The sequence below is a fragment of the Elephantulus edwardii genome, unplaced genomic scaffold, assembly GCF_000299155.1.
Source record: "Elephantulus edwardii isolate Elephantulus edwardi_28Jun2011 unplaced genomic scaffold, EleEdw1.0 scaffold00121, whole genome shotgun sequence".
NCBI classification, from domain to species: domain Eukaryota; kingdom Metazoa; phylum Chordata; class Mammalia; order Macroscelidea; family Macroscelididae; genus Elephantulus; species Elephantulus edwardii.
In genome coordinates this window covers 2,181,655-2,193,440 of record NW_006399871.1, presented here as the reverse complement: position 1 = coordinate 2,193,440, position 11,786 = coordinate 2,181,655, and the positions used below count along the sequence as shown (strand labels likewise).

Below are 11,786 nucleotides of genomic sequence, written 5' to 3'. Positions count from 1 at the left end.
TTTTTTCTTCCCCTTCCCCCTCCCTTCCCCTCCCTTCCCTTCCCTTCCCTTCCCTCTCTCAATACAGATTCTTTAATAAAATATAGCATTCACTGAAGTACAGAGATTGCCCGTCTTTTCTAAGGGGCAGTTGGTGGATTCGAACCATTGACCTTTCAGTGAGCAGCACAACACATAATACACTATCCCATCAGAGATCCTTATAAAATAAGGGAGGGGATGGCAATAGCAGGTGTCAAGCACTCAGAACTTCATACATGTCAACTCTCAGTCCCCTCCTTTTAGTCTGGCTCAGTATCACCAGCTAGTGTGGTCTGAAGTTTAACCTACAACTTAGCCACCAGGACAAGAAAATCTCCGCTTCTTGGTAAAGAGCCTGATTGGTCTAGGCTCCTTGGCCCAATAGCCAAAGCAGGCAAAGGAGCTCAGCCCCACAGTGAGGTATTAGTGCCCCCTGGTGGCGAGACAGAAAAATAAAAAGTAACGCCTAGTGTCCATACTTGGCAGCAGCCTGGTGGCCTCTGGCCTGGTGCACCATGGGTTAACAAGGAGTTACTTGATCCCCTTCACCCGACACTTGCCAAAAAAGAACACAGTTCCCAAGCCAGTAATCTGCTCCTCTGACGAAAGTCTAAGTCAGGGTTTATCAGACACAAAGTTCCCTCTCTGAAACGTGAACTGTTCCCCTAGCACATTGAAGCCATTTGAAAGCCAAGCCAAGGCATGCATACTCCACATGCACGAAGAACTGCATGGCAAGCACACCATGCAACCCAAATCCAGACCCACTGCCATCGAGCTGATTCTAGCTCATAGCGACCCTGTAGGCCAAGCAGAACCCACAGGGTTCTAAGGGTGTAATAGTCAGGAAAGCAGACTGTCACATCCTCTCCCACAGAGTAGCTCACCAGCTCGAACCATTCTGCTCATTCTGCTCGAACCATAGCAGCTCAGCACTTAACTAAATATACAAAGAGGGTTTAACTCGAGGCAGGGGAGAAGGATCCTGGCCTTCCCCTTCTGATTCTGTGAGAAGGTGCCAGAGTAACCCCACTCCCCACTAGTCATCACTCTCCAGGGGTGGGCTTCACAAAGTTGACCCCTGACCTTCGCTGGCCAGGCTGGACTTTTGCCTAAGCTTCCCTCAGCTTCCTGACACTCTGTCCTCCTCTCTCAGGGACAGCAGGTCAGGGGCAGCCACCATGCTCCCCACACCCCCAGGCCCATTACACCCCCAACCCACTCCCCAAGAGGTCAGGGGTCAGTCCCGCCACACAGTCATCCGAGCAGGAAGTTGGGGCTCCAGGGTAACTTGGTCTCTCATCAGCACCTGGGCTCCAAAGCTTCAGGGGCCTCCATAAAAGGCAGAAACTCATTAGCCTTCTGTACAGGCCCGGTCCCCTGACTCTTACATACACACACAAACTTACTTTCTGATTCTCAGACCTTCTTCATTGTCTGGGAGGAAAAACTCAAAAGATGTGTATGTCTTCACCATGTCCCGCCGATATTGGCCAACGTTAAATTCTGGGAGAAAAGAGAGGCTCAGCTTTTGATGGTCATGACAGCTCTGGTCAACTCCTGACCCCCACTCGCCTCCCCAGCCTTGGGCTCTACCCACACTGCATCCTTTTCTCATCTCCTTCCCCTCCCTCAGAAAGCCCCACCAGGCCCTTGGACTGCCTGGCTGAGCCTCACCACGCGTGGGCACTCCAATCCAGTTCAGGTAGCGCGTCAGCTTCTTGGAGATGTAGGTCTTGCCCCGGGCAGGCAGGCCCACCATGACAATGAGTGTAGGGCAGTTGGTCATGCAAACTGAAAGGCAAAGGAGCATATGACGATGTTACATGAGGGCCAGGGCCATGCTGCTGAGCCCCAGGGCATAGGCTGGGCTCCAGATGGGCCTTCCCAACCTCCTCCTATGAGACAGCTCCCCAGGCCCTGGGTTCAAGTCAGCACCAGCACGTCCTCCTTCCTCAGGCCTCTTCGGACTCTGGCAGATGCTACCCAGCCATCTGTGTGGGCAGGAAGTGTGATGTCACCAGCCCATTTCATCCTGGTATACACAACCGGATACAAAGCTGGACCTGCCACACCCTGGCTAAACACCTCCGGGGTTCCCCAGCACACACAGGACCAAAGCCAGGTCACCCAGGAACCCAAACCCTAATCTCTCACACACACCCCATGCTGTTGACACACATTTGTTCACCAGCAACTGCTTTCCTCTCTGTGGTGAGATTCTCATCATCCTACAAAGCCCACACAGTTCAGAAGCTGCTTCTTTCATGACTTCCATCTCCAAGGCACCTCCAAGTCCACATGGTGGACCTTCACCCTCAATCCTGGTCCTTAGCCTGGCAGAGTTGGTGCCCAGGGATTAGGGGCAGGAGTGGGGAAGGAGGGAGGGAGGCACTGAGAAGCCCACTAGGGTGAAGGCCACAAGGGGGTGAGTTAGAACTCAAGGCCAATGCCCATAGGTGGTCCCCTGGTAGACTACCCACCACCATCATATGGGTCGTCAGGTCATTGTGCCAATCCAAGAAGCTGTTGAAGCTGGAGGAGTGGACGGGCCTGACGCAGCCCCTCAAATCCCCCTAGATAGCAGAAATGCCAGGTTCATGTGACCCAGCCTTCAGTGTGCCTTGCCTCAAGCCTCAGGGATACTCAGAACCTGTGTTGGGTAAAGCCACAGTAGACAGGCAGACAGACAGTTGCCCTCCACACCCAGCTAGTTTTATAAATGGCCATCAGCCAGGCCACAGCCCTCTCTCTCTGTCTCACTGACAAGCAGAGGCCTGAGGGGCGGCCCTGCCTAGGAGTCAGGGATCAGACAAGCCTGGGTTCCCACCTTGACTTTGACACTTACTAGCAACTCTGGATCTCAGTGTTCTCATCTGTAAAATGGGATGATAATCCTTCAGTGAGATCTAAAAGCCATCTTGATGTAGAAACTTGCGCACTTCAGAGAGGCTGTGCCCTCTGCCCTGCCCTGGCAGCACGCTGACCTGGGGAGGCAGCTATAATTCAGCACTGACTGACCTTGGGACTTACAGCATGGGAGTAGCACTGTCCCCAGGCAGGCCCCCCCTGGCAAAGCAAAGGGCCCTGCTTCCCTGCCAGGGATACATCGTCCCCAAAGCATGGCCTCTGGGGCAGCGATGACCCAATCTGTAGGCCCTGGGGGAGTGGGGAGGAGACCCACAGAACAGAACACAGGCTGGCAGGGAGCAAGAAAGAGGAACTCTGCTAAAACTTCAATATTGGCCAAAGTGAGAAAAACAAGTTGGGCAAGGCTTGATGTTCTAAGAGGGATGGGGGACAATCAGGGCCTGTGACACTTGCACAATTGCCAGCTTGCTGGCCAGGGCGCTCTGCACCAGATGTGAGGTGCATCAGTCTAACAAGACCACCCGTACCCACTGCTCCCTCAGGGGCACACCCACACCCTCAGGATTGAGAGGCTGGGCTTCTGTCTCCTTGGAGATGTGACAAAGTGCTCCTTCCCTGCCCCTCCCCCCAAACACAGAGGTCAAGGTGGGAAGGTCAGGTGAATCTGATCATGCAAAACAAGGGCAATAAATGACCTCTTTACCCTCTGTTCCTAGAGATAAGCTTCTGAGGAATGATCCACTAGAAAAATCAAAGTTCAAGTATGTTTACAGCAAGCCCTGCTTACCAGAGGAAAACTCTGGGGAAATCCCAGCAGCGGAGAGATTGCAGCTGAAGCGCACAAGGAGAGAAAGCTGAGCACGTGGACTGAGTGAGCGGGGACAGAGCACCGCTGGGTTGCAGCTCAGAGCCTGCTGGAGCCGGCATTGAGCAAACCAGGCAGTAGAATACTGCTTTTGACACAAAGCATGTGCAGAAGGAAACGTGAGGACATGGCAACCAGGTGTCCACACTGGCTTCACTTCCTGTAAATCTGCTCACGGCCAAAGAAACTGTAGGAGCCAAGAAGCACTCGGTCCAAGAGGCACTGGACAGAGCCTGCTTCATGGGGGCACCATGGAAAGAGCCATCAATGAGGCCCCAGAGTAGCTTCCACAATCTGTTCGTGGACTGTGCCAGATCCCATCTCCTTGTGCTGGGAAAGGAAGAGTTCTGTGCACAGGAGACAACGCAGCATCACGGACCCCAACAGAGGGGACAGGAAGCTGTTTCTTCTGTGGTCCTGCACCCAGTAAGAATCTTGCCACCTCTGGGCTGAGAAAAGCCACCAGACACACAACGCCCTTTGTGTTCCTTGGGGCTCCCGTGCATCCTCTGTCCCACTTGTCCCCAGAGCCCCTCCAGGTCTGAGCTGAGGGGCAATAACGGAGAAGGTGACAGTGTCCTGTCCCTCAGGTGGGTAGATTTCATCAAGGGGAGGAAAAGGTACAAATGGAGCCATGGGCAGTCAGCCTGGAGCACTCCTCCACTGACAGCTCATAGTGCCTGAGGCTCAAAGGTCTAGCCTCACAGTCAATTCTGCACACTCACTGATCAGCAGACACCACTCCCCAGCCCTGAGGTCTTCTCTCTACAAAGCTCTATAATCAAGTCAACTCACTCCCTTGAGGGTCTTCTCCAGTCCTTGTGGTCTTTGAACCCAGTCACAAGTCCATCTTTGCTACATGGCTGGGAGTCTGAGGTTTTCCATGGGTGGGTCCCTGCTCATTCACTCCTTGCTGTGAACTCTGAGGACTCTAGCTTAGAGTCCTAAACGGCATGTAGTCTGTATCCTCGGTCTCTGGGGTTCCTTATCCTCCTCCAGGAAGCCTTCCTGGGGCTTCTCTACAGGCTAAATTATTCTCTATTTACAGCCAGGACTGTTGTCTCCTGGTCACTATCAATCTACCTGTCTCCCTATCTAGACCATGAACTGCATGAGGGTACAAGGCTGGGAGAGAAGTGGCAAGCCCTGTCAGAATGGAGTCATCTGAACATGTCTGTAAGAGGCCAAGAACGTTCAGAAAACTTGTAGCTAAGAACGTCTCTTCCACACCGCGAGAGAAATCACTCTTGAAGGTGACAGATTACACAACAGCTGAACGTAGCTCTGAAGAGGGCTTTAATACCAGAAAAGGGATGTAAAGCCCCAATCTTGGACACCTCACATTTTGAGCTGAGATGGCCAAAGGCAAGCAGTCTCAGGAACTCCAGACACAGTGCTGCCCACAGATCCAGCCTCTGCATCTTTCCAGTTAGAAGCTCACATTGAAGTTTACATCACTGATGAATAAAATGGGGGAAACTTCCCGAGCCAGTACTATTTGGGAGATAATTTTGCAGGACATGAGGCTTACTTAGGAGAAATATCATAAAGTGAGTCTAGTGTAGAAAGGTCATCTGGGCACACAGGGATAGGCAAATATTGTTTGGCGTAGAGGATACTAGGCCAGAGGTTAAGTTGGAAAGTGACCACAATGGCTGAGCAGGTTGAGTGGGGCTGGCGTGTGAGCCTAGCTCTCTAACTCCCAAGCGAGTGCTCCTGCAAATCCCCTGGCTCCCCAAGTCTCAATGTCTTTGTCTACATCAAGGATGCCAGACATACGATCACTTGGCCCATGAAGGTATGGATAGTGAAGGGATTTCAGAGGCTACAGGCCACAGTCAGACATGGCATCAAGTTACCTGTGCTAGGTAACCACAGTTCCACCCACTCTAACATCTTAAAACCTTCCAATATTTTCTCAGGGAATAACTAATGTTTAATGCCATATTTGGAGCCTGGAGAAATACAAGCCATGCTCCAGGTAGGGAGACCTTTGTGGCCTTGGGGCCTGCAATAGCCGAGCAGCATCCTTCCCTGCAATTGGGCAGCAGTGCCCTTCCCAGAGCAGGAAAACTTCAATCTTAAGTGCAGTGCCAAGAAGTAAAGAGAGGGTGATGGAGATGATGAAATGACCCGCTAATATCTATCAAGCAGCTGCTTAACTGAGGCTCATAGCAGCCACATAGAGAAATGACAATGACAGCTTCCATACCACAGATGAGGACCCAGAGGTCTGGAGGGCCAGCGAGTGGTTGAAGGTAACACAGCTGAGTAATCATGATGTTCCTGCCTTCAGCATCTAGGTTCTTACTTCCTCCTCTCTACGCAGAAACAGCAGGGTCCTCCTAGTCAGGACCACATCCCCCTAACAGACTGTCTCAGGAATCAGAGCAATGGACCCTGGCCACAGGCCCTAAAAGTCTCCCCTGGGACTCACACCATAGTCAAAGTCACCGCCCCTAGGGGAGGACTCTCCCTTATCATCTCCAAGCAGAGGCCAGGAGCGCAGGGAGACCCTGGCACATCACACAGTCTCCAAAGTTCCATTTCCATATTGTGCTGTGAGTTGAACTAGATAGTCTCTGAGGTTCCTGCCAATTTACAAGTTCATTACAATGTTGCAGATACTCTTCTAAGAATAAAGCTTCTCTTTTTTTTCCTGGCATTAAAAACTGCTGCAAATTCATTTAAGAACTGACAAAGTCAAGGAAGGGTATAAACAGATATCTAAGACTCCATGAGAGGTGAGCTCTCTTAGTAATGTCACAAGTCTTCTCCAAGTTTTGTTTTTGTTTTTGTTTTATTATTGTGTGCGTGTACCGTCAAATCAGATCTGACTGGTACAGGAGGATATTGCGCCTCCTTCTCCGGCAGAGCATCTGGTGGATTCGAACCGTGTTCCTCTGGGATTGCAGTGCAGCTTCTTGCCACTAGGCCACCAGAGCTCCCCCTACAAGTCTTCTCCAAGTTTTATCCTTCAGTTTTACTATCTATACAGGATCCCAGGAGCAGACATAGACTCAGATGCACTCAAAGACAGGCCCACATGGCATAGTGTCCCTGCTCTCCCTATCCCTGAGAACAAATGTACCACCTTGAAATTCCTCCACAAATTCGGTTTTAAGCCCAAGGGCCGTGGCAGGAGACCAATAGGCATGCTTCCTCCCACTAGAGGACTCGCCTTCCCTGGGGCCTTTGAAAGGTCCAGGCTCAGAGAGGCCAAGAGATTGATTGTCACACAGCTCAGACTTGGCTAATTTCTATCTTGGAGAGAGGAAAGGGGTAGGCTATGACCGCAATGGGTCCGAGTCCTTGCTTGGCTGGCAGTGATGAGGGGACAAGGTAGGGTACGTATGAGTGGGCACACTCCCAGAGATGACAATCAGGCTAGCCCCTGACATGCCGAGATACTGACACAGCTGTCTCTGCCCTCCAGCACTGCCATACCTGTCCCGGGTCCTTGATCATTAAGGCTGGCTCACCTGTCTCCACCCTCTCTCCACGGGAGACCTCCTTCCAGGCCATCCTTACCGATCACTCCTGGGCACCTCCCTCCCCTCCCCGCGAACCCCTCCTCACCACCGCGCTGGCAGGCGTTCAGGGCGGGCCGACCATTGCTGTACGGCATCCAGATCTTCTTCAGGGGGTTCTGGGTCAGCTCCCGTGGAGACGCCATCCCGGAGCCGGGCTGAGCTGGACTGCGCGAATGCCAGCCAGCGGCCGGGCCACCGAGGCCCCGCCCCTTGGGCCCCGCCCCTCCTCGAGGCACGAGGACGCATGCCCAGCTCCCTGCATTTCCCCGCCTCCTAGAAATAAGCTCCGCCCAAACAGAAGAGGGCCGGTCACAGACTGCGCATGCCCAGCTCGTCTGTGGGCCCGTTAGGGACCCAGTAGGTCGCTCGTCTCGAGCCCGGCTTGGGGTCGCGTACGTCCAACTCCTCGTGTTCGCAAGACCCCGTTTGTGCAGGCTCCGCTCTGAATGAACAAAGCCAGTACACCCTACCCGACCGCGCTAATTTGCATATGCGTCACCCAGGAGCCCCGCCCCAGGATGCGAAGCTCCGCCCCCACCCGGGCACGCCCCTCCTCGCTACACTCCGCGCCAAGGACCCCCCCCCCGGGAAGGAGGGGTTTGGTGCAGTGGGGCGGGCCTCAGTGACCCGCAGGTCTGATTGATTGGTCGGGATGGATCCTAATAGTAAAAGTCGCTGCTTTGGGAAGACTAGTACCAGGACCTCGTCGTCTGCTCCAAGCGCCCCGCGACCTTTCTCTTAGGGATACAGGATGAATCTCAGAATTCACGGTTCCCCCTCTTTGCCTCGGCTGCTAAGGAGCTGCTGCTGAAACTCCCGCCAACTGGAGCAAGTACAAGTAAACAAGGACAGCGTGTAATCACACTCTGTGTACACACAAAGTCCCAGCAGTATCTTACTTCTTCCAGGATTTCATTTTTACCAATTAAATCCTTAATCATGAGTGCTCACATTTTTTAAATGAGCTTGAATCTTTTGATTAGCAAAATGGGATGCACGGGTCATTGATCTTACAAGTCAAGTCCAATCAAGTCATTGCCGCTCAGTTAGAACTGACTCATAGTGACCCTCCAGTCAGTTTTCAGAGGCTGTAAAGTGCCCAGGAGAAGACTATCCCCCTTTCTCCCGTGGATTGGAACCACTTGCTTTTAGTGGAACCACAGCACAACTCCTTACCTAGTAGGCCCCCCGCCCAGAGCTTTCAAGATCAGGCATAAATGAAACACCTCAGTCTCTGAGAAATAACTTTTAAAAGCATGCTAGTGTTACCAGTTGTTGTAGAGTCAACTCAACTAATGGCAAGAGTATGTCAAAGTAAAACTAAGGCTCCAGAGGGTCTTCAATGGCTTTGAAGGTGCCTCTGGGTGGACTTGAACCTCCAACTTTTAGCTGTTGAGCCCATTAACTGTCTGCACACAGGGACTCTATATTAATGTTGTTTATTACATCATTTGTATCACTCTTGCTTCTAATAATGATAATGTAGTAGGAGAAGGAGTGGGTTAAGGGAGGGATCTGGAAATGGAGCAATTTCTGCTTCACTCTCTCATGATTGGTCCCCCTTCATTCCCTGCAGGCTCCTACCTTATCTCAGTGTCCCTCTTCAGCTCACATTTTGGCCCCCACTAACACTGCTCTGAAGTGAATCTTACTGCCCCCTAGTGATGCTATTCTCTGCTTCCCAGGCAAGGTCCCTTTGTCCTCCAGTTCTCTGCACAAATGTAAAACCCAACCGGGACCAGGAGCCAAGAGCAGAATAGGGCTGATCCCAAGTACAGGAAGTTCAGTGTCTTTGTCTTCCCTGACTTTCTAAGTAATGATCGATCCAGCCCTTGAGAGCCTGACACTGGCCTTGAAGACAACCCTGGAATAGATGCTTCGCCTATGTCACAAGAAACAAAAGTTCTAGGGGAGCTCAGGTGGCCTAGTGGCAAGAAGCTGCAACTACAGTCCCAGAGGTGCACGGTTCGAATCCACCAGATGCTCTGCCGGGGAAGGAGGGGCAATCTCCTCCTGTACCAGTCAGATCTGATTTGGCGGTACACGCACACAAAAATAAATAATAATAAAAAAAAAGAAACGAAAGTTCTGCAGGTCCACCTGCTGGAAGCCTACCTGGACTAGATGCTCCCTACAATTAGTTGTAGCTGGTACACACTAGGCAGGGCCAACCACATCTTCCTTCCTTGCTCTCCTTCTGCAGGGTCCACCACCCCAACTCATGCCCAGGAGCTTTGAGTATACCCATGCTGGCCCTTGGTGAGCAGGGTGCCCTTTGTGACCAGCCTCGACTCTCTACTTCCCCAAGGCCACTCATTCCACTCCTAACACAGTCATATCTTCCTGCCTCCTGGCCACTGCCAAGGCTATTCTGGGGACAAGAAGGACTCAAAGACCTCATAAAGTCCACACCCTGTCCAACATGCAATACAGAAATTATAATGAAGACTCTTTCCTCTAACACCCACATACCTCCAACACCAGCTGAAGCCATCCAATCCTTATGGAATTTAGTCAAAGTGCCGAAGGTACGAGACAGCCAAGATAGGGCAGAAGGCCATGGCCATCTCTGGGGACCATCTGGGGACCTGAGTCTGAGTCTGGTTTCCTGACTCTGGGCTGATCTGACACACCCTTCCAAGAGACAATGAATCAAAGGCAAAGAGATGCTTAGGGCTCCTCTCCAAGGCCAGAGTCTGCATCCACCCTTGAAGATGCTGTCCACAGTCCCTCCTATGGCCCCATTTTTGGGATAGGGAGCCGAGAATCAGAAGAGAAGCTCAGGGTCACTGAGTCAGTCTACAGTGTGGGATGGGTTCAACTCAGCTGCCAGCTCTTCAAAACTTCCCCTCCCACACCTCCCACTAACACCACGTTTCCCAGCTCTATACTTCTCTCCAGAGAAATGCTTCTTGTTCCTTCAGCATCAGCAGAAGGCCAAAGAATAACTGGCTCTCCTAGCTTCCACCTCCTCAGTAGCATCCCAAAGCAAGCCAGCTATCCTGCTGTGGTGGTGAGTTTGCTCAGGTGTCAGCATGCACTCATGTGTGGACACGTCCTGCTCAGCCTCTTCTCCTAAGACTGTGCCCATCCTGACCCCAGCTGGAATCTCCCATGGTACTTTCTGCACTGACCACTGGGCTTCTTCTCAGACTGTGGGATGGTAGGGTGGCTGGAAGAGTCAATCCTCAGTTCTCAAAGCTCAGACTTCTCTCAGCCCCTGAATGGAGTCCCGACAGAGTTGCCAAGTCACCCTCTGGAGCTTCCAGACCCAGATCTCAATGCATGGTTCACCAATCCACATGCTGGTGCACCACGCACGCAGGTGCATGCAGACACACGTGCGCACATAAAAAAGCACATACACAAACAAGCGCTGCACCCAGATACGTTGCACAGAGGCAGGCAGACCATCCTCCGCTGCCTCCCTCCCTCTTGAGTCCCCCTTCCCTCTCCTCTGCCGTCACTGGGAGGTTCCAGGAGTTCCAGCCTTGACTGGACATTTCCAGCCAAAGATCACTCTTGGCATCTACTGAGGCCTAAAGGTCACGAGGAGGTGTTGTTTATAACTTGGGGGCATAAAGCCATGTGATCAAGCAGCCTGGTGGACCCTGGCCTGTACCTCCTGCTTCCAGCCTGGCACAGGGCACACAGTGGGGACTCAGACCAGCAGGGGATCAACCAGTACATGCAATATCCAAAGTGGCTTAGGTGTGAGCACAGAGCATGTGCTCAGAGAGGCCCATGACCAGGACAGAGCACACAGTAGGTGCTTAGAGCAGTTCAGGGCAAACAACAGGCACCCTAGAAATACTGGTTTAGGGGCAAAAGTCCCATCAAAAACTTTCCAAGTGAGTCTCTGAACCTCCCTAAATTGGTGTGACCCCTGCAAGGGACCTGGACAGAAGTGACCCCCTGGAAACCAGCAAAGGGCAGAGTGGGAGGGCCGGAGGCAGCTTCAGTTGGCCTCCCTTCCCCTGGGCTGGAGGAAGACGCTATTTATAGCTCCCCTTAGCCCAGCCCCCTTTCTCCTGCAAAGCAAGTGTTTCCCCCCACTCCCTGCCACTGACATTTGATGTCCCCTCAGAGCACCCCTATATCCAGAGAGATCCCCCATGTCCTTTTGTCCCGTCAACACCACCCTCACTTGGCCCAGGTGTTTCCCCAATCCCCTCACCCTCCCTACACCTCTGGGCGCCTACCCCGCCCGCTGCTCCCCGGCTCCGGGTCCGACGAGGAGCTGCCTTCTTCCATGCCTCTGTCCATCCCGCAAACAAGCTGGTCACAGCCTGCTGCCCCCTGACTCTGGAGTGAGCAACTCAGGCCGCTGGCTGCTGGGAAGACAGTCGCAGGCTGTCCCACGCCCCGCCTCTCCCAGCCCCGCCCTAGGCCCGCCCCCCAAGGCTGCTCCGACAGCCTCTTTACAAACGGGGAGGTCAACTTCAGGGCCCCCACCACAGGCAGCCCTGCTTCCCTCCTCAAGAGCCTCCCTCCAG

The 11,786-nt window shown here is 52.8% G+C and overlaps 1 protein-coding gene across 4 annotated transcripts in view; it reads right to left on the bottom strand.

Moving 5' to 3' along the window:
- The window catches only part of PFKFB4 (6-phosphofructo-2-kinase/fructose-2,6-biphosphatase 4), a 39,224-nt gene extending 27,660 nt beyond the window's left edge, over nucleotides 1-11,564 (bottom strand). For 2 of the 4 annotated variants that reach the window (XM_006892938.1, XM_006892936.1), the window contains exons 1-3: nucleotides 7,337-7,518; nucleotides 1,699-1,815; nucleotides 1,431-1,527 (exon numbers count right to left, since the gene is read on the bottom strand). In XM_006892938.1, coding sequence (XP_006893000.1) covers nucleotides 1,431-1,527; nucleotides 1,699-1,815; nucleotides 7,337-7,433 — 311 coding nt within the window. In that variant the 5' untranslated portion in view covers nucleotides 7,434-7,518. Of the gene's footprint in view, nucleotides 1-1,430; nucleotides 1,528-1,698; nucleotides 1,816-7,336; nucleotides 7,519-11,492 lie in introns of those variants that run through there. The other 2 variants (XM_006892937.1, XM_006892935.1) reach the window with 2 other exon arrangements.
- Between the last annotated feature and the right edge of the window lie 222 nt (nucleotides 11,565-11,786).